General features: G+C 42.0%; 11 protein-coding genes across 11 annotated transcripts; 7 read left to right on the top strand and 4 right to left on the bottom strand.

Annotated features, from left to right (window-relative positions):
- Positions 1-101: 101 nt before the first annotated feature.
- On the bottom strand, positions 102-1,007 carry PUMCH_000357 (uncharacterized protein; the record flags this gene model as incomplete). Its single annotated transcript, XM_063019449.1, has 1 exon — positions 102-1,007. The coding sequence occupies one exon, from the start codon at positions 1,005-1,007 to the stop codon at positions 102-104; it is 906 nt and encodes a 301-aa protein (XP_062875519.1).
- Positions 1,008-2,032: 1,025 nt separating this feature from the next.
- Positions 2,033-3,028, top strand: PUMCH_000356 (uncharacterized protein; the record flags this gene model as incomplete). The annotated part of the gene is made up of 1 exon (XM_063019448.1): positions 2,033-3,028. One exon carries the CDS (start codon positions 2,033-2,035, stop codon positions 3,026-3,028), a length of 996 nt encoding a protein of 331 aa, XP_062875518.1.
- A 1,313-nt stretch (positions 3,029-4,341) lies between these two features.
- On the top strand, positions 4,342-5,145 carry PUMCH_000355 (uncharacterized protein; the record flags this gene model as incomplete). The annotated part of the gene is made up of 1 exon (XM_063019447.1): positions 4,342-5,145. The coding sequence occupies one exon, from the start codon at positions 4,342-4,344 to the stop codon at positions 5,143-5,145; it is 804 nt and encodes a 267-aa protein (XP_062875517.1).
- A 928-nt stretch (positions 5,146-6,073) lies between these two features.
- PUMCH_000354 (uncharacterized protein) lies at positions 6,074-6,808 on the top strand (the record flags this gene model as incomplete). Its single annotated transcript, XM_063019446.1, has 1 exon — positions 6,074-6,808. One exon carries the CDS (start codon positions 6,074-6,076, stop codon positions 6,806-6,808), a length of 735 nt encoding a protein of 244 aa, XP_062875516.1.
- Positions 6,809-7,067: 259 nt separating this feature from the next.
- Positions 7,068-8,507, top strand: PUMCH_000353 (uncharacterized protein; the record flags this gene model as incomplete). The annotated part of the gene is made up of 1 exon (XM_063019445.1): positions 7,068-8,507. One exon carries the CDS (start codon positions 7,068-7,070, stop codon positions 8,505-8,507), a length of 1,440 nt encoding a protein of 479 aa, XP_062875515.1.
- Positions 8,508-8,728: 221 nt separating this feature from the next.
- On the top strand, positions 8,729-9,733 carry PUMCH_000352 (uncharacterized protein; the record flags this gene model as incomplete). The annotated part of the gene is made up of 1 exon (XM_063019444.1): positions 8,729-9,733. One exon carries the CDS (start codon positions 8,729-8,731, stop codon positions 9,731-9,733), a length of 1,005 nt encoding a protein of 334 aa, XP_062875514.1.
- Positions 9,734-10,600: 867 nt separating this feature from the next.
- On the top strand, positions 10,601-11,641 carry PUMCH_000351 (uncharacterized protein; the record flags this gene model as incomplete). Its single annotated transcript, XM_063019443.1, has 1 exon — positions 10,601-11,641. One exon carries the CDS (start codon positions 10,601-10,603, stop codon positions 11,639-11,641), a length of 1,041 nt encoding a protein of 346 aa, XP_062875513.1.
- Positions 11,642-11,653: 12 nt separating this feature from the next.
- Positions 11,654-12,133, bottom strand: PUMCH_000350 (uncharacterized protein; the record flags this gene model as incomplete). The annotated part of the gene is made up of 1 exon (XM_063019442.1): positions 11,654-12,133. One exon carries the CDS (start codon positions 12,131-12,133, stop codon positions 11,654-11,656), a length of 480 nt encoding a protein of 159 aa, XP_062875512.1.
- Positions 12,134-12,153: 20 nt separating this feature from the next.
- On the top strand, positions 12,154-13,212 carry PUMCH_000349 (uncharacterized protein; the record flags this gene model as incomplete). Its single annotated transcript, XM_063019441.1, has 1 exon — positions 12,154-13,212. The coding sequence occupies one exon, from the start codon at positions 12,154-12,156 to the stop codon at positions 13,210-13,212; it is 1,059 nt and encodes a 352-aa protein (XP_062875511.1).
- Positions 13,213-13,261: 49 nt separating this feature from the next.
- On the bottom strand, positions 13,262-14,683 carry PUMCH_000348 (uncharacterized protein; the record flags this gene model as incomplete). Its single annotated transcript, XM_063019440.1, has 1 exon — positions 13,262-14,683. The coding sequence occupies one exon, from the start codon at positions 14,681-14,683 to the stop codon at positions 13,262-13,264; it is 1,422 nt and encodes a 473-aa protein (XP_062875510.1).
- A 172-nt stretch (positions 14,684-14,855) lies between these two features.
- On the bottom strand, positions 14,856-21,485 carry PUMCH_000347 (uncharacterized protein; the record flags this gene model as incomplete). The annotated part of the gene is made up of 1 exon (XM_063019439.1): positions 14,856-21,485. One exon carries the CDS (start codon positions 21,483-21,485, stop codon positions 14,856-14,858), a length of 6,630 nt encoding a protein of 2,209 aa, XP_062875509.1.
- Between the last annotated feature and the right edge of the window lie 196 nt (positions 21,486-21,681).

The following is a 21,681-nucleotide window of genomic DNA, read 5'->3' as shown; positions in this document are numbered from 1 at the left end:
TTAATGCCTTGATCTTAAATTTCATTCAAATTATATTCAATTAAATCCTACCCCATTAATATTCGTATATACGTTCAAGCGGATCCTTCAGCCGAGGGTCACTAGTTCTTATCCCTCGAGCCCTGCACTAGCTTCAAGTACTTTTTGTATAGCTCTCTGTCAAACTTCTTTCTTCCGCGAGGTTGACCGACTGTTGTATCTTCGTCTGTAGAGTACTTTTTCTTGACGAATGACTTGGCAGCATTGATTTCATTTCGGAAATTCTCGAGCTCCTTGGATTTGGCCATTTCTTCATCAAACTTCTTTTTCAAAAGATCGTTGTGTTTTTTCTCATAATTTTTGACGCTGTCGATGGTTTTGTCGCCATCAAATGGTGCAGCACCAAAGGAATCTTCTTGAGGAAACATATCCCAGAGATAAAAATCGCTTACTTCATTCAATAGAGTGCTTCTTTCGAATTTGCCGGTGATAGATCTTTTGAGAGGGTGAACTTTGATTGTGTGATCAGGAGATTGTCCGTTTACTTCGTGCCAGACATCTACGGCTGAGTATCGTCTGGGGTAGTTGACATCACTCGGTAGCATGGAAAAGTTGTATGCAAAAGTTTCTGGCTTTGACTCTTCTTCCGGATCAAAAATGTTGCGTGGTTGGTAGGAATATAGTTGGTTAATGGAAACAACTCTATCAACTTCTGCCTGTGGTACCTTTGGAAGCTCATCGAACGAAAGATATTTGTCCAGGCTGTTATTCGTGGTATCTTTTCTCTCTGGCTCGCCTGCACTTTTGGCCTTTTGGACATCGACAGAGGCATTCAGCTTGTCTGGTATTGGAAGTTTTGTGGGAGATGAAGCATCTGATGGAACATTATCTGATTTCTTTGACGAGTTAAATCTCACCAAATTATGAGAGATCCTCGGGGATATAGGAAATGCGAGGGCTCGTCTGGTGGGGGTAATGAAAGATCTCATTTGAGTATGATTACGTTGTGAAGGGGAGTGCCGCCTCATTTAGTAGGAATGATACTGGCTGTCACGTGATGTATAGTCACAGAGGATTTATAGTGATAAAGCTGCAAATTCTAGCTAACATTTTTATGTGTTTGTTTAATCTCTGACTGTATAGAATTGCTTTCATTTAATTCTCTCATATTGCATGTTTTCGGAGAGCTACACTAGATCATGTCTGAATACAATTTTCAAGGAGGAGTCGTGAGTACAAGTGTTCAAGAAAATATTCTTTAATCTTTAATCGAATCCTGTCTCGTTTCTATTTCGCTCTGCATCAATTATGATTGGAGGTGTTGATATACAATGTCTTGACTATACGTTGAACTATTATTCCTTGTTCTTTGAGTTAAATCGCGCCGGGCATGGAATACTTTATCTCCTTAATTTACTAAAAAAGCACAGTCGGGACGTTGCCGCGCTTTTACAAATTTCGTAGTTTTCTGATCTAATTGTTGCCCCGAATACGAGTGACTGATTGTTGTTCCATGATTTCATGAGGAATGGTCAATACAAGACAAATTGTAGTAAGCCTCGCTATAAAAGGAGTACTATAGTATCTTAAAAAATCTTCTAGAATATCTATTATAACTGAAAGTTTTAGCAAATTTTAAATTCATCTGGGTGAAGTCCACAAACAATCCTTTTTTCATTTCCCACAGGTCCTTTTGGATCAAAGAGATTGAAAAAGATAATTAGTATCATGAGCAAATGGCATCTATTCTTCTAATTGGAGAGAGCTCTCAACTTAAAACTAGCTTGTTTCCTTAGATATGACTAATACACCAGCGAATCGGGAGTCACTACAATCCCAAAGGTATCCTTCAAAGGCATCCGCAAAAAGAAGATTGAAAAAAGCGTGAAAATAATATGAATCCATTTAAAAAAAATATTTTCAACAAAGTGAATAAATTCTGTGGCAATCATGATTATTCAGCCGCATCGGTCCGTACCGAAACGTGGGTAGCCACAGTGCCATAGTGTGCCCGTTGCATTCTAGTCCATCAATTAAGTTATACACCCAAGCTATGTCCCACGAAAAAACCGACTTGGCATCGTTGCCTCACACCTTCAGCAAGCCTGTCCATTTGGCTGTCATTGGAGGCACAGGTCTCTACGAATTGCCAAATCTCAAGCCCGTTGCACGTCTCACAGTATCAACTCCATGGGGATTTCCATCTGCTCCAATTACCATTGCAGAGACACAAAGTGGTGAAGCAGTGGCTTTCTTGGCCCGTCATGGCCCCCACCATGACTTGCTCCCAACCGATGTTCCCCTGAGAGCCAACATCGCTGCTTTGAAGAAGGTTGGTGTGAAGGCTATCATTGCATTCTCTGCAGTGGGCTCTTTGCAACAAGAGATTCGTCCTCGTGACTTCGTTGTTCCTACGCAAATCATCGACAGAACCAAGGGCATCAGACCTTCCACTTTCTTTGAGAAAGGTTTCGTTGCCCATGCCATGTTTGGCGAGCCCTTCGACTTGAAGCTCAACAAAATCATTGCAGACTCTATCCCCACAAAGGGTTTCTTAGAGGCTCATGATACCGATGTCGAGCCAATTTTGCACACGAAGCAACACACTTCCAATGGTGAGGACTTGACCGTTATTTGCATGGAGGGTCCACAATTCAGTACCAGAGCCGAGTCCAAGATGTACCGCAGTTGGGGTGGATCTGTTATTAACATGTCTGTTTTGCCAGAAGCCAAATTGGCCAGAGAGGCTGAGATTGCTTATCAGATGATCTGTATGTCTACCGACTACGACTCGTGGAACGAGAGTGAGGAGCCAGTTACTGTTGAGACGGTGGTTGGAAATTTGAAGGCTAACTCCTCCAATGCCCTCAAAGTTGCAAGCAAGCTTATCGAGGTTGTTTCCGAGGACTTGCGCACTGGAAAGCTGGGATTGGGCTCTGATTTGGAAGGCTCGATGAAATATTCAGTTAGCACAAGTCCACATGGTGTGAAAAAGGAATTGTTGGAGAAGATGCACTTCCTTTTCCCAGGTTACTGGCCAATTCAATAGATTCAAATTATTATGATTAGAGAATAAATTATTAAGTCTACTTATAGCTTTCATATAGTAACTGTAAAAGTATTACTCGAGGCTAAATCAAGTTTAACATATTATCGTGCTATTTACTTTTGACAAGCCGCACACAATAAAGGATATCAAACACCAATCTTAGGATTCCAAGCGTTGTCTCACAATTGCACTGGTAGTTACAACTGTGGACTGTGTAAATTCTTCTCCTCTTACCTCATTTTGGACTCCCCACCTAGTATCCAATGACCTTTAGATGCAAGGGGTATTGTATGGAGGAAAGAACTCTGAAGAAAGGCTGATCGCTTTGGCAGGTAAAGGGGGGAGCGTATCTTATCGATAGTACTCCCCATCCTTCTCCTCACTTGCACTAAGCAATCAGCGTGCAAAATTAACTTTTGAAATTCCACACAGTAAAATTATGTAGAATTGAAGACACCGCACAATGCCCGGAATCAAAGACCACCGCATAAATATGGGGCAACTCGGAGCAAATGACTCAATCCCGGCCATTGAAGGACCAATTCCACCCATGTCTTGGAAATTCTTATCACATACATACAACTCCGCTCCACTCCGATTCACCAATCCGTTCGGACTTGCATCGGAGTAGGATATGCAGGCATAATGTGGGATCTATGCACCACCCACACCTATCAATTAGGAATACATTGTGGGGAACCCTTCTGCAATGATGCATAGTAGACCTGAAGAGCCTCTATCCCTAGACTGAGAATCCATCCTGCTAATTGAAAAGTTGATTACGTTGTACCTGGGCTAGGTTCGGCTAGCGGTATTACTAATGCACTAAATAATTTGCCTAGTAGCCAATTGAATGATTCTCCGCACAGTTGAGCCAAAGAAATGAGTAATTGAAGCGGATGATCATCGAATATGGTGTTTCTGGACCCCCTTTCTTCTGCCTTGGACCTCAGTTCCTATCTTCTTTGGGTGGGGCCCGTTATGTTGCACGTCTGCCCAGCAACTCCGGGATGCACACCCACTACAAATTTCAGTTACATACAGGTGATCGACTTCAAGACACAACTCCCCACATATATAAGGGCACTTAATTTCCCAACCACCTTAGTTCGAATTTTTTTTTTCTCCAGAACTATTAGCTCTTCAGCAATTGACTTGAAATCTAAGTTGATCAAGTTACATTCCTGTAGTTGGTAAGACACACACTTCTCATATTCAATTCAATTGGTCTTCCACGTGACGCAGTTCTCTACTGTATTCTTCATCAGCATCTAGTCACTTCTCTATTCTGAAACACTATCATAACATAAACCATGTCATTGCGGAATCTTGGAGCAAGCTCTGTATTTGGCCGTATCTTTGCCAAGCTGGTAGAGCAAACCAAACCCGTGCTGACGGTGCTCAACTTTCGTAAGAACCCTCAAGAATCTTTGTCCAAAGTCATGACCAGATGTGACAAAGAAATGGGTGGCTACTCCACAGTCCATTTCGACTTGGACCCACACACAGGTGCCGGCCACTTTCATGGGTACTTGAATTTGGACTTACCAAAAGAAAACCCAGAAATTACCCGTTCGGGATACGCTATGTTCCGCACCACGGACCAAAAGGAATCCTGGTTCCTGGGAGACTCGTATTGGGACTGGTCGCAGTACAGCCTGTTGGTCATGCGTGTGAAGGGAGATCGCCGGAAGTATTTGGTCAACATTCAGGCCAACACACCTCTTGTGACCGACTTATTCCAGCATAGATTGTTCTTGCACCACCCTGGAGAGTGGGAAACAGCTGTGATTCCTCTCAATGACTTTGTCATGACCAATTGGGGTGTCATCCAAGATGGAAACGAGCTCAACAAGGCAGAGGTTAAGACTGTCGGTGTTGGCTTGTTAGACAAGCAGTATGGCCCTTTCTCCTTGCAAGTTGACTGGATTAAGGTAATGACTGGCGCCGAGGTTGAGAAGGTTGCCAAAAAACTGCGCATTGAGAGATTGGCTCTTGAGAGCGGCTTGAACAAGAGTGAGGACCACAAAGATATGGGAACCAATATGCCCACGGGGCGTGGCGGTTCTGCCCTCAACACTCACAAGTACGAGGAGCCAAAGGTCACAGTCTTTTGAGAAGTCTTTCTTGTCAGGATGTTTGTGACAGTCAGCTGGCTGATATTTCGAAACACTATATGATCCATATTTGCATACCAATAAATACCATAAAATTCACAACATCGTCGGCTTTACTTTTCCTATGTTTAATTCATGAATGTAATCCTGTTCATCGCTTTAAGTCATGTACTCAGAGATACCAGAATCTACATGAGGCTTTCACGGAGCAACAGAGAATCAGCAATTACAATAATGTCTTTTGAAAATAAATTCAACAATTATTCATTCTATGTATGGCCATCTATCTGAAAAGGTCAAGCCCTAAGAGAAGTCACGTGAGGAAAGGGCGTGTACTACACACGCGGTAACTATAAAGCTTGGGTTATGGTCAGAATTTTCACTTCCTCATCACACTCGATTATCAAAAATGGCAAGAGGCCCGTATGTGAAAACTACCTTTCAGCAAGGATAGACTCACAAGACATTTGCTTTAAGCGAATAACTTCTCAATACTGCACACCTTTATGGTGATAAGTCGGTTTCCAGCCACTATGAATTTTTCAAAGTGGCCCGGATGGGAGCCTTGTCTTGATAATCGGATGTAGATCATTGATCATCTGTCTTTTTGAGGGAGATCAGATACACAGCGCTCAATACCACGAAACTCATAGTGTCGTGGTATTGTTGTTGGGCACGAATGTTTAGCAGTTTTGTTGCTTCAATCGACGCCCGTTGTGACTGTTAGGCAATTAGCGTTGACCGATTGAATCATCTCTATGTTGGTCCCATTGGTTGACGGTATTTTGCCAGACTGCTGTCTGACCTTCTGACGGATAGTGATCGGTGCTTTGCATCCGATGATGTTTATCCTTGTAGATTGTAGAGAACCTTGACTAACAATTCCAGAAAGAAGCACCTTAAGAGATTGGCAGCACCATCCCACTGGATGTTGGACAAATTGTCCGGTACCTACGCTCCAAGACCATCTGCTGGTCCTCACAAGTTGAGAGAGTCCTTGCCTTTGATCGTTTTCTTGAGAAACAGATTGAAGTACGCTTTGAACGGCAGAGAGGTCAAGGCTATCTTGATGCAAGAGCACGTCAAGGTCGACGGTAAGGTCAGAACTGACTCTACCTTCCCAGCTGGTTTCATGGATGTCATCACCTTGGAGGCTACCAACGAGAACTTCAGATTGGTTTACGACGTCAAGGGTAGATTCACTGTCCACAGAATCACCGCTGAGGAGGCTTCCTACAAGTTGGGTAAAGTCAAGAAGATCGCCTTGGGTAAGAGAGGTATTCCATACGTTGTCACCCACGACGGTAGAACTATCAGATACCCAGACCCATTGATCAAGGCTAACGACACTGTCAAGATCGACTTGGCTACTGGTAAGATCACCGACTTCATCAAGTTCGACACCGGTAAATTGGTCATGGTCACTGGTGGTAAGAACATGGGTAGAATTGGTGTTATCACCCACAGAGAGAAGCACGAGGGTGGTTTCGACTTGGTCCACATCAAGGATCAATTGGACAACTCTTTCGTCACCAGACTTTCTAACGTTTTCGTCATCGGTACCGAGGCTGGTAAGCCATACGTCTCCTTGCCAAAGGGTAAGGGTATCAAGTTGTCTATCACTGAGGAGCGTGACAGAAGAAGAGCTCAAACCGGTTTGTAATATAGTATATCATAGAATTTATTCAGGAATAAAATTTGAAAAGGAAATGACTTAAATGTTGTTCTTAATTTGAACTCAGCACTGAAATTAAATCAAAATTTCAATTCTTGGCGTTTTTAACTCTTGTTTAGATTATGGTCCTCTAACTCCCGTTCCTAATTTCCAACATGGATCTTACCCCACGGTTTTCGTATACACAGGTTCGAGCTATTTAAGTTACTCACAAACCTAGTATCAACCTATATTGCTTACAGTTAAAATGACATCTAGATACAGAGTGGAATATGCACTCAAAACTCACAAAAGAGACGAACTCATTGAATGGATCAAAGGACTCCTTGCTGTGCCTTTCGTGCTTCACGGTGACATTGAGAAGTATGACCGGCAATTGGCGGGCCACGATATAGACGAGAGTAAATTGGAGATTGTGGAGAAACGAGTTGAAAAGACACTCCAAACAAGATATTTGGAAGTGTTTGAAGATGTAGAAAAGCTTATTGAGGACACAATTTTGTTGGACGAGGTTCATAAGGATCCACACCATGTTGCTCGCAGCCGGTTGAGACAATTGGTCCCCACCGTGGGTAAGTTTTTTACCAAACTCCCATTGCGGGAAGCGTTCTTGATTGAGGATAAAAAGCGTCTGATTTCGAGACGTAATCTCGTCAGTCCCTCTTTCAATGATATACGCTCGATCTTGAACACGGCTCAGGTACTTGCACTTACCAACAACACCAGCGGATCGAAAGTGCGCCTCATGACTTTCGATGGAGATGTTACCCTTTATGAGGATGGAAAAAATCTCTCCCTGGATTCTCCACTTGTCAGCTGCTTAGTTAGATTGTTGGCAAACGATTTGTATGTAGCTGTTGTCACCGCCGCAGGATATCCTGGCCACCAAGGTGCTCTTTCTTATCAGAGCCGCTTGAATGGACTCATTGAGCAGCTCAAAACAAGCACAGCTCTCAGTGACAGACAAAAGAACAATTTCTTAATTATGGGAGGAGAATCCAATTATTTGTTCCGCTACGACAGCAAAATTGGAGGCCTCCGTTTCATCGATGGTGATGAATGGTATCTCCCTCTCATGAGGAGCTGGGATCAAAGCAAGATACTTGAAACCATGGATGTTTGCCACGAACACATTGTACACCTCCAGAAGAAATTCAGACTTGATGATGATGCAAAAACAAAGATTATTAGAAAGGAGAGATCTCTTGGAATCATCCCAGTCGAGGGTTACAAAATTTCACGTGAAATTTTGGAAGAAATGGTTTTGTCTGTCCTGGCAAGATTGAACGAGGTACTTTTTCTGCAAAAATCGCAGGGAATTCATTTATTCCATAAGACGAACGAGGAGTTACCAGAGCCATCTGGTCAAATGGAGGACCACGACATTCGTGCGTGTGCCTTTAATGGAGGGGCAGATGTGTGGGTCGACATTGGTGACAAGTCACTTGGAGTGGCTGCATTGCAGCAATATCTTTACAGTACAAGTACAAGAAAGGACAAAAAATTGATATCACATAGTGAGAGTCTCCACATTGGTGACCAATTCGCATCAGTAGGGGCCAATGACTTTAAGGCAAGATTGAGTGCATGCACTGTGTGGATTTCGAGTCCACGAGAGACAGAAGAGATTTTGGAAGAGCTTATTGCCAATTTAGAGAGTGAGGCATATCTCCAGTCTAAGAGATGAAGATAAGCAATAACTTCAAAGGATTTAATAGACACAACTAAAATACATTTCGAATAAATTTACAGAGAGTTTGTTTATGTTTCTAAAGCAAGTCAAATTGTCTCAGTTTTTCTGAATTTGTTCCGCGTAGCACGCTGTTATGCCTCTCTCAAGTGAATCTTTCACCATACACTCTCTACCCCATATCTGACCTGATAAGACTCGGATCGTGTGCACAAAGTATGACCCAAGCAGCCGGATTTTACAATCCAGAAACCGCCGAGTATTTCGATCCAAAAGAAACACACCGTGTTGCTATCGTTTCCGGCGGAAATTCAGGTATCGGATGGTATACCGTTCTCCATCTCTATTTGCATGGGTATGCGGTATATGTAGTTGGAAGAAATGAAAGTAGAGTGAAAAAGGCCATTAAAGACATTGAAGACGAGGCAAGAAGGAGAACCAGCTCCTATGACTCATTTCAGAAGAAGACTCGTCACCTTGGTAGCATGGAATATATTCATTTCGACTGTTGTGATCTTGAATCAGTGGAACGATGTGCTACAGCATTTTTAAGCAAAGAGAGACGATTACATGTTCTAATTAACAATGCTGGAGTGATGGGTATTCCATTTGAAATTACAAAAGATGGGTATGAGATACAATATCAGGTCAATTTAGTGGCGCCATTCCTATTCACATTGAATTTACTCCCAGCTCTCAAAGCTGCCAAATCGGATGCGGTGCCTAGAGTATTAACTCTTTCTTCTGTCGGACACAATGCTGCCTATAGATATTTTGATCCTAGCGATCATATCAATCACTTCCCTCTGATGCTCTACACCTGGATTCGGTACGGAAATGCAAAATGTGCCGCAATTCAGTTTATGAAGAAATTCGCAGCGAACTATCCCGGAATTCTTGCCTTTTCGATACATCCGGGTGTAATTGGCGAGACAGAGTTGTATAGTTGGTGGGACAAATTGCCTTTCTTGGGCAGCATCTTTCATACCGCTCGCAACGTGGCGGGATATTTCATCGGCGTTTCGTCAGAGGAAGGCTCTCTTGCTACTCTAAGAGCTGCAATGGACCAGTCTTTGGGTGAGGATGATTCAGGATCGTATCTCATCACAGGTGGTTCAATCATTGAACCTTCCAGAGTAGCACTGAATAAGGACAACATAGACACCACCTGGAATCGGAACATAGAGATGCTTAGAGAAAAAGGTTTCACCCTCCTTCTCTGAGAAACAATATAAACTTTCGCTTTCGTGCAACAGTGTACTTTGTAGGCCTCAAGTCCCTTTTGCCACTACATCCTACAGAGCGTATAGTATTATTCTACAATATAGAAACAATTCTTTTTACATCAAATTCGTTCACAAATTCTGAGAAGAGCTTGTACTAGTGCTCAGAATTTGTGTTATGGTTGTGATGCCCCGTATCACTTATCAGTGTGTCTCATCATCTTCCCAATCGCACGCAATAGATTAGAACATCCTAAACGAAACGATGCAAGTTGGCCCCGTTTCGCTGATACGCACAGAAAACGATAATCACCTAAATGAACATTTCCTTCCGAGTCATTTGTCGCCTCCAACTCAAGTAGAAACCCAGAACACACTACATGAGTATGAACTCAGTCAGTCCCATTCGCTTACATTTCTATACAACCTTCTCTATGACCCACAATCTCTGTTATCTAAGACAGAAATATTGACAATTCTCAATTCTTTCGAGCACAGAGAGAAAAATCTACCGTTTTCGTTCAAGGATCTTAAGGATAGCACAACCATCCAGGGACTCCTACTACCTGCGGGCCTCAAGCAAAAGTTTTGCCTCGAAAGATTCCGAGTTGGACTGCCCGCTTGGTTCCGAAATATACCCAGCTCGCGACATGCAGCTTTAACTGTAAGTACAGAGAAACTTGTGTTCAATGGTGTCAGTACTAACTATCATTACAGAGCCTAGATAAGGCACTTAGCTATTCCAGAAACCAGTTCTTTACGTTCGAGAACTTTTACAGCAAATTGAAAAACCATATAACTCATTTCCAGCTCCGCTCACTTGTTGTATGTGGCGAGAGATTGGAAAATGGCATCTTCTACCCTTCCATGTGCCTTCATGATGATCAACTAAATCAAGTTAACCCAATGGACAGTTTCGGGGGCCATCATAGTTTTTTTAAACTATGCCGGCTCATGCCTGATCCGACAGAAACCTCTAGGCGGACAATGAAGGTTGATTGCATTCAAGACTCTCGCTCGCTCAAGATGAGCTCCAACAGTAGAATTTCTTCTTCTACATGTTCCAAAAAGCATTTGGCCAGCGGGACGTTCGAAGGAGGCTTATTGATACATAATATAGAAAACCCGGACGAACATATCTTGATCGCTGAGCGTCTGCTTACAAAGTCTTCAGATGGGATCACTAACTGTCTAGCATTCAACGGTGATAGCAGCCATTTATTCATTGCATCTAATGATCTTACAACAAGAGTGATGGACCTTGAGAAGACAAAGGTAGTTTTCAAGGCTAACACTCCATTTGCAGTTAATGCCTTGTCTGTTAACCCGAAAAACTCAAATGTCGCAGTGATAGTGGGTGATAATGTAGATGCGTTCATCGTGGACTACAGATTTCAACCACGAAATTCGCTCGATTCATCACTTGTATTGTCAGGACATAAAGACTACAGTTTCTGTTGTGACTGGAGCCAGGCAGACGACAACCTTTTGATTTCAGGCAATCAAGACGGTACCATGAGACTTTGGGATAATCGAAAGACCGGAGACAGCGTGTACTGCTGGAACAGTGCATTAGGGTCTCCAATCTATGATATCAACAGCTCAGCTTTGGGAGGGCCAGTGAGAAACTGTAAGTTCAGCCAGAGCGGTAGCTATGTGGTATGGGCCGAAACACTTGATCATGTCGGAGTAGTACCAGTCGAAGAATTGAGATCTGGTCTTGTTACGAAGCACCTCAATGTCCAATCAATAGATTTCATTGGAAAATGCATTGGACTCAATACTTGCGCAATGGATGGTCACGACGAGAAGCTCGTGATCGGAGTGAACGATCACCCGTTAGGGGGAATTCTCACATACAATTTAGAGACACCCCAGAAATTGCCTCAGTTTGATTTCGCTTTTTAAATAGCGTGTTGATTACCACATGTCGTCTGGATTGCTAGACACGGCCAACGTGCCGCCAACTTCCTGAACCATTTTATCTAAACCGGCTATTTTGTCGGTGGTCTTAGTAATCGAGGCAATGACTCTAACCTTGTTCCGAGCAGCGCTCAAAGCCCTTTCATAGTCAGCCACAGACTGATCGCTGTTACCATTAGAAATTTTATCAAGTAGTTTTTGCAATTGATTGAGATGCGATTCAATGTTTTTACTATGCCCGTCTTTCCTCCATTCTTGTAGAAGCCCATCCATGTAGCCAACGATCAAGAAGCGTTGAAACCCCGTTTGTAGGCCATAGATCTTACCTTCTAAGAACTGCTCATTGTTGGCAGCTTCTTTACCTTCTTCATAGCCCTGTGAATATAGCTCATTCTCAAATTCGAGTGCAGTATCCAAATTTATATCTGTCATGGTTGTTCTAGTAAGCTTTACTGCATAGCTCTGGTGCAGACACATTATAGTAGAAGAAAGACTGAATGTCTGACTCTGAAGACGTCACTGATACGGAAAATGGTCTAGCAAGGAAGCAAGTAGTAGGATATGGCTACGAGTCAGATTCCGAAGCCAATCTCTCCGATGATTCAGAGAGTTCCTCAAAAGCTGTTGAGCTGAAGGAAGCACCTAAGGATGCGATAAGTGAAGAAGATGAAGACGATATGTTTGCCAGTGATGACGAAACTCAAAAAAAGATCGAGAATTTAGATGATGAAGAGACAGATGCTTTTGATCTCGATAAATTTGAACTCGAAAACCAACCCACTCTGGGTGATGGTGATAATGAAAATTCGGGAGCTAAAGATGAAATCGAATTAGAGGCATTCAGTTTGAGAAAGGAGGTTGAAGATGGAGAATTCAACGACGGATCTACCTATGCCAAAGCAACAAGAGATGATGATGAAGAATTCTGGATGGAAGGGCTCGAAAAGAGTGATATAGCAAAGGCAAAGATAGCACAAGAGCTCCAGGATCGCAAAAAAGCAGATACCAAGCAACTACGATCGAAAGATGTACTTATCGGCGCACTCATTGATTTGCTTGAGCCATCTGAAACCCCTTATGAGGCGTTGAGTAGGCTACGCCCTGCCAAATCCAAGCGAAGCAAACGTACTAATGACAGCATAGAGAACGAAAAGAAACGCAAATCCCAGGTTTTTGAGCTCACGGATATATGCGAGACATTGCTCAACTCCTACAACACATCGCAGATATATGAAGTGAGCCGCGAGCAGCTCATGAGAGCTTTCAAGCAGTTATCCGGAAGAGAACATGAAACAAGGGGTACCAAAAGGTCCGCTGATGAGGCAGAGATCTCACAAGAGCACCAGGCTGACCACAGTGAGGCTGAGGATGACGATAATGACCCGAAGATTTGGGAATTCCGCTGGATCGGTGAACAAGATATCAACGGGCCATATACAACATACGAAATGAGATACTGGGTTGACAATTATTTCGAGAATAAGGCAGAAGCTCGCAAATGTGGCGAGGATGCCTTTTTACATATCTCGGAATTGGATTTTGCGGACGAATCTTAAAATAGTAATTATTTAATGCATGACTCAATAGGTAAGCGATTTAGTCTTTTCAATTATCTATCATGTAATTATGGAGTGGAAACCGAATATCCTCAGCTAGACTACTAATGATATCCCAGCTGACATTGCACTTCCACCGAATTCTTGAGGACAAGGCGTCCAGGGAATACGTTCTATCTATCATTCCAAGTGACAGCAATGTCGCTATTTGAGTATTTACATCGACAGATTTGTTCGGAGTAAAATATGTGAACTCAGCCTCTTTTTTGGCCAAGTCTTTTTCAGAAAGATCATGATAAAGATTGAGAAACTCCTCATTGTTCCGTGATAAACTCAAAGATTCGTTTCTGTATATGACAGAAAGGATCGCTTTTAATCGCTCTAGGTCGAAATATGCCGCTGACATGAAATGTGCATCTGCTCTTGAACTATTGGTTTTCTTTCTAGGTCTTTTCTTAGCGGTCTTCACACGGGAAAATAGCTGAATATCCAGCTTCACATCCGTGTATGAAGCCAAGTATGATGCAATGAGAATAAATTTTGAATGATATGGGAGATCACCCAAAGAAGAGTTGGACCCTTTTTCGTCCACCAGCCCGCCAAAAGTAACGACACTACTATTGGTGATGATGTCATCCTGAAAAATTTCATCTCTTAGTGATCGCAATGCTTTCAAAAAACCTGTGTTACCTTGTCCACTCTCGATGCATTGGGCACTAAATTTGGGCCAAGACTTACTGCAAATATCCTTAATAAGTGAAAGATCTGTGCCAGTATAGTGAAATAAAGAATCAACGACAAGTTTGGAAAAACTTTGCCATGCGCTCACATCTATTAGTCCTTCTGTCACTTCCTTTGGGCGGGAATCAGCTAGAATTTCGACCAAACTTTCTTGTGTGTAGGGAGGAAAATGAACATGAGGAATTACAAAGGGTGCAATTTCTTTGGGGTCTTCATGTGACGTAATATAAATTACGATTATGTTTGTGATGCTTGAATACTCTCTGAGCTTAAGGAAAGCCCGAAACAATTCATTAGTCTGATCAAGACATTGATCGAACCTGTCAAGAACTAGCACATGTGGCTCTCTATAATTGGTTTCGTCTATGAATTGTTCAAGAGTCATAAGAAACTGCGAGAATGTTTCGCACAATACTGATTCTCTAGATGCCTCCAAGCCCTTGTACATGAATCTCTGCTGGTATTTGTCAAGATCAATTCCACTGTCTTGCTTGATGCGATGTAGGCATTTTTGTAGAAGAAGCTTTTGAGTGAGAAACTCATCGCAGTTTACTATTGTCTTGTTGATTCCAATGTCATCTAGAAAGGATTTCACAACAAATGTCTTACCCACAGACTTGTAGCCCTGGACGATTACGTGCGGAACCAGAATATGCGAGTCATTGGCAATGAAGGAGCTGAGTAAACTGTATTCCGTTTCCCTGAATCTCACTGGGTTTGGTTTGACCATATGTAGCCAGAATACTGGTACGCGCTTAGATGTAAATATGTAGAGAATGCCACACAGAGGAGGAAATGAATAGGGAAAAAAAAGCACGAGAACCCCATCAAAATGATACACTGAGAGCAAACAATGCGCGATATCTATTAACAATTTTTCGTATGGATCTAATTTAGTTCTATTATGCCACTTCGTCCAAAAGATCTAATAGCATCTTCATGCCGTAGGTCTGTGCAACATTCTTCAAGGTGACGAATTTTTGGGCAACTGAGGAGTATGGAATTGTTTCTTCCCAACGGCCGGAGCATCTACAATACTCGCTCATATTATTATTGCGGACAGCGTGACATTTGGCACACTTAAGGTCTTGAGCCTGATACTCAAAAATGGTCCGGTGTAGTTGACCAATTACTTCTTCTTCCAAAGAGGCTTTATTATAGCCCTTGTGACAATTGGTGCATGTCCAGATTGCATCCTCCAGGTCCCGACAGAGGTCAATGTCCCGAATGCAACTGCAGTACCCACAAATAACGGAACCAACAACTAAAGAAGCACTTGGATTACGGAAAATTGACTCTTCACTGAACTCACGAACATTAAGCTCATTCAAGAGATCATGGCGAATCATTCGCACCTCTATGCTTCTTTTAGCTGACAACGAAAAGACGGCGCACATGAATTTCACCAATTCTAAGACTGGATTTCTCATACTTAAATGAGAGCCTGCTAATCTTGGGAACTCATATTCAGCTTTCATGTCGGGGTTAAGAATTGACTCATTTTGACGACGTTGCAACTTTTTGATACGCTGTTGAAGAGGCTTCCTGAAGCTTGTCATGATCTCACCTACAATTTCATCATCATCATCAGCATCTCCACCATTCTTTTGCCCATTCAAAACATGTGCCAATTGGGTTACCCGCTGAGTTCCAAACTGTGTTCCATTCATGACCTTTTCAGTCTTATGAGTAGATAAGGAGTCAAGGAAGACAACTAGCCAATCCTCCAACTCATTTTGAAACATAATTGGAAGATAATTCTTTATGTCCCAATGACTGACTGGAACTAAATTATCAACATCCTCGTCCGAGATTTCAGTGCAACTACGACCAGCGTAATTGTACTGGTCCATCCACATGAGAATATCCCAATAGCGTATCACTCTCAAATCCAAATAGTTGAACAAAGGCTTTGATCTAGTGGTATTCACCACATAGTTACCGAAAGCATACGAATTCTCAACGGAGATTTTCGAGGTTTGTATGATGACTTTTTGTCGGTTTGCAAAAACAATATTTGCATTCATTCTCTTGAATTCACCAACTAATTGCAAGAGGGTTTTGCAGGTAAAATTATGAATATGACGATGCAAATTGAAATCGTACAAGTAGGAGTCCTTGTTTTGGATCCAAGAGACCATGTGTCCCATCATAGAATCAGCAAAAACATTGTCATTTACCGCAAGATCCCACCAGCCTTTCACCAATGATCGTAAATGAGAAAGCGAAACGGGCGAAAATGCATCCGCAGCTAATGTTGAGGCACCATCAGAATTGTTAAGCGGGTCATCAGCCAAGTCTGCACCCTCGGCTTCATTGATCAAAGAACTAGTTAAAAGTGTGTTAATCGTCAACGTACCTATTTCAATCTCCAAACAAGCAGTCTCGTAAATTTCAGGATTGTTGATAGTGACAAAGTCTAGACTAGACACATTGTCAAGTCTATCAGATTCGAACCCACCATGATCAGGATAAGGTTGTGGGGACCACCACAATACGACGTTGTTTTCAGACAAGACTCTGGCATATTGAACATCAATTAAATAATCCATATTCTCGACTTGCAAATTGCAAAGAGGAATTTTTGATTGGTTCGAGAGCTCAATCAAGTTCTTGATCCAGGAGGCTAGTTGAAAGTAATGCTTAATAATTCGTTCAGAAATGAGAGATTGCCATCCAACAGCAGGCAAAGCAACCTCACCCACACTCATACGGATTGTTGGAAAATCTTTGGCATTCTCTAGGATAGGCAAAATTTTGTGGCAGAATGGCGATTGTACAACGAATAAAGCTTTGTTGTTGCGGCTCTCATGAATTTTCCGGAAAACAGAATTAAGCTTTTTATGCAAGTTGGTCGCATTGTTAAAATACTTGGTGTCGAACTTGACTTCGCTCTGGTAATCGATGATGTTCAGTAACCTCGAGAGCTTTTCCTCACGAGCTCTATGGATCTCTTGATATATTTTCTCAGTATTGGTAGGAAGCTCTTGAGCGCTGCTTGAGGGTTTCAAGATATACAACTCAGCAGTGTTGTCCCATGTATTGAACACAGCATAGAATTCATAACTGTTCGTAACGATGTGCAACAAATAAAGGATATCCATGTTAAACCTCTTTAAGTAAGGCTTATTCTCGATTTTCATCAAGTCTTTCTTCGTAAAACCATTCTTTAAGCATTTTCCAAGTGCACCGATGCGGGTATCATCGAATCTTACAGCATTTCCCAAGCTGATGATAGCGCGATCGATTGCTGTAACTTGCGATTCGTACAATCCCAAAATGTTGGTATGATGTAATATACTGTCCACTTTGCTGATCTCTTCGTTGAATACACTTTCAGACATTGTCAACTTGTATAAATTGGTGCTGTCATGTCCGTTGGGCAAAGTGGCCTTTGATTTTTCAACTTCACAATTCATTATGTGCTTCTTTAAAGAAATGTCGTTCTTGAAGGTTGCAAAAATCTGTTTAGGAATGTGGAAAAGAAGAGAATGGATTTTTCCAGAAATAGAGACCAATACTCTTAAAGCACCGGCTTTCATCGGATCAGGTTTGTATTCTAAAATTTCCCAATCTGTTCCTGCAACCGTCTCGGCATGACGGCGAAACATGTTGCTGACAGACGATCTGCTGCTAGTATCAGTATTATCTCCGAAGAGTTTTTTTCTCCTTTCTCTATTTTGTGATTGCAGCAGCCACTTCGCCTTTTGGTAAGTCAAGAAGCCAACATAGTCCTCCATCATAGATGGGCAGGGACCTGACAAAATAGCTTCGTTGCGTTCATCTTCAAGTGCACGTGCTCTTTGAGCCTCCCGCAACTTTCTCTTCTTGCTTGTCACCTTTCCAACTTTAGACTTAAGTAAATTTGCTTCGTCGAAGTCAGCAAAATCCTCGATATCCTTAATTGCTTTTGTTTGAACTTCTTTTTTAGAACTTGCTGAGAAAAAATTAGTGATGGATTTCTGTTGAAATTTGTCTTCTTGAACCGCAATTTTTTGTCTCAACCAGTCAGGATGGGGAACTCTTGGTACTGGATTTTGAACACTCTGGTAAGCGGCAGGGATTGTAATAATTTTCTGCACGACCGATGCAAGACGCTCATGGTAGTAATTCCAGTCAATTACCGAACGTGGATCAAACTCACTCAATGATGGGTCTTTCAACCACCGTTTGAGAAAGTATTCTTTTTTATCCGATGAAAAAATTGCCACAGGGATTGCCCGCTCTGTCACAGGGCTATCAAGTGGCTTTGCGCTAATGATATACTTACAAGCCAAACCAGCGTCTTTGATCATCTCGGCTCCTAAAAATTCACCCAACCTCTTTGCAGTAGTGATAGAAGTCGATTTTTGACCCTCGTACTCAGTCAAAGGCTTGCTCATGCTCTTATTCTCACAAATAAGTTCAATTAAGTCTTCATCCTCAAGTGTTCCACCTTTTGTGTCCAAGACATCCAACCAATTGTTAGCCACAGTTGCAACAGCTTCGTAACATGTGCTTAGTGTCTCACCTTCCAAGAAGAGCTTAAAAATATCCGACTGGAAATTTTTGATCAAATTGAGCTCTCCTCTTCTTTTGATTTCAAAACCTTTAAGCTCTGCCAATGAACCATCCATATTGAATACAGCATATCTCTTTTTAAGACCTTTGCCCTCTTCCTTAGAAGTAGGCAAAATCATAGCTCGATATGGACCGTCCACTTCAAAGAAAATCGAATTTTCCGAATGAGTTTTGTATTTTAATCTCGCAGGATCAACTAGATCTTGGTATTGGTGATTAGTGAACTTTTGATGGACCAAAAAATTAAGCATGGAGCATGGGTACTCTAAAAACACCGTTTTTCCGTTTTTGCATTTGAGTTTGTAGTTTTCGGGGAATGATTTTGGCAAGATACACCAGATACCATCCGTATCTAATTCAAGAGGTCTCCCGATTCGTTCCACCAATGAGCGTGCCATTTGAATAATCTTAGAACCTGTAAGACATGTGATACCTGCCATTTCCATTGAGTACCATCTGGATCCCTTTCTCATGACATATCCATAGAAAGAGTTCAAAATGACTTTGTGAGCAAGTTGCAAGGAGTCGTACAAGACAACCATCTTATTCGCTTCATCTTTGGAAATTGTATCCTTACATTTTCCAACTTTTCCTTTCCACACTTTAGCTAAATTTTTAAACTCATAACGACGATCTCTGAAATTTCTAACCGTGTTAACATAGAAGGGGTTTTCTCTTTGACAGACAATGGCCTCTCGTGTGACTGTTTTGGTAATCTTCTTCTTTTTGTAGGCTTTTCTGGAATATTCTCCTAATCGCTTTCTAATCAAAGCAGCTTGCTCAGGATAAGGAAGCTCGTCGAAGGTTCTTCTTGGAAGCCATGGCTTTGCGCCCGGGAAAAATTCGTTTTGTAGTGTCCGCTTAACCAAGCCATAATCATTGGCTTTGGCGGGAGAGAACTCTCCCCTCCAATCCCATTCTAATCTTCTGTCACAGTTCTTTCCAGGTCTACTGAAGTCGCAAGCAGCACAATCTTCCTCTGTTTTCATGGAGTCAGGCTGAAGACGATTAGAAGTCATAATGTTGGGATACATGGAAGCTACATCCACGTGATAAATGAGTGGCGTTTCTGTTCGATTTGGTTTCTCTCGAAGGTTCTCAAGTTTTGCTTTGATGTCATTGTAAACTTCGTCAAAGTTAGTGACCTCTTCAACTTTTTGATTATGCTCAACTTCAATGCAAAACTCGATAGAGGATTTGAGATCAGTTATGAGCTCATCTATTGCAGCAGGTTGGATTTTGAATTCATTTGGAATATCACTTCTAAACACTCCAGATTCAAGTGACTCCACATGCCCTCCAACATACGTTTCTGACTCAAGTAGATGGCCTTCAAAAAATCTTTCGATGGGATCGGTATATTTGTTCGGGAGAAGGATCTCTTTCTCGTATGCTTGCACCATCAATAACATCTCGCACAAAGTTCCGGTTCCCTTCCGTAGAACTTCATCGGGATTAAGAGGAATAATGGTACCTAAAGAAAAGATGAAGGGGTGAACGTACTTAAAGTACAAGTAATAAGTTGCAACTGCATCAGAGACCGAGTACTCAGAAAGAATTTGTGGCTTTTCATAAGCATATGGCGTCATCAATTCAGGGTCCAACTCAATTGGATTATATCCCAATTTTGCAGTGGTCACAGCTTTTAAACCTTGAGATCCTTGAGGTAAATAGGAATCTCTCTGCACCCACCTAAAACAGTCCATATGAACACAGTATTTAGATTTGTATTCATTGTCATTGTCCTTAGCAAAACCAATTTCCTCGAACATGTCAATGCCGTGAAAGTTTGATCTGTTTTCGACGAATGGCCAATCGAAAAAGTCACCGTTAAATGTTGCGATGACTGTGGGCCTCACATCACGAATATGTTCGAAGAAGCGTAAGAGAACATGCTTTTCATCAGGCTCATTGAAAATAGTGAATTCACCATGAAATTCTGGCTTTGGTGTGTATTCGAAATCCTCAATATCTTCCGATATGATTTCTCGATTTGTGATTAAGTAACCCTCGCCATCAATCATGTAAGAAATCATCATCACCTGATCAATTTTGGCATCTGGGAATTTGAGCGGAGCTTTTGTCGTCTCTATATCAAAAGCTAAAACGACAGGGTCGGCGAACGCTATCTTAGCGGTGTCTTCTTGAATGTCAATGACACCATGATGGGCATACACATCATACCACTTGCCGATTCTAATATTTTTATCAATGGAAACTCGAACATGGTATGGCACGTCATGTTCTCTGATATCATCGATGTAAGATGTTGGGTCGACAGTGACTTCGTTGGCTCTTGTTTTGCGATGATCCACACTATTTACGTTGTTGATACTAAGGACCTGGAAGACATCACGTGTATCTCTCTTTGATTGGTTTTCCTTGACAATTGGAGCGAGAAAACGCTTCGCGCCTAATAGGTCAGACACATTGTGGAATACCAACTTGATGAGAGGCCGCTTTAGACCTATCAAGTGATTGGGCTGAGCCAAATCATCCTTCACCTCGCGCGAGACAGACTTGGCATTGAACTCTTCTAGCAATTTCTTTAATGACTCTTCAACCTCTGCCTCTTTACCAGGTACAACTAGTAGGAAAAAGTATGGGTCGTACTGTAGGGTCGACTTGAAGGATCCTCCCTCTTCGTCCAAGAAATAAAAGTCAACACCGGAGTAGCCACCCGCATAATCTGCAGAATGAATTGTTGTCGCATGCATATTAACCAACCATCCTTTTCTAGGTTTTGCGCCGTCTGACTCTCCCTGGTCGAACCTGTCGAATCCCATGAGAGAGTCCAAATGGTCGATTTTTTCGACCAATTCTCGTTTCAGAACATCGTTCAGCATTGGGTTAAGTTTCGTGACATCTACATCATCTCGATCTAGTTTGAATTTGGTGGTGGTGACTTTTGAAGATTTGTTCTTGACAAATCGAGCGCTATTCGATCCTTTGAATGATTTGGGATAGGACATGGTGTGTGCAAGAATTATGGGAAGATTGCTTGTGGAAATTAAATACAATGGTGGTGATTCCACCAATTTTACAAGAATACGCGCAAAATAGAGGCTGCTCGGCGATTTACTTATGTATTGAAGGCTGGTGAACCATGCCTATAGTACAGACGCGGAGGACCCGATGCGTCTCAGATTACAAGTCTCGTGACTTGGA

Source organism: Australozyma saopauloensis, chromosome 1, assembly GCF_035610405.1.
Source record: "Australozyma saopauloensis chromosome 1, complete sequence".
Lineage (NCBI taxonomy): Eukaryota > Fungi > Ascomycota > Pichiomycetes > Serinales > Metschnikowiaceae > Australozyma > Australozyma saopauloensis.
This window is presented reverse-complemented; position numbering and strand designations above follow the sequence as displayed.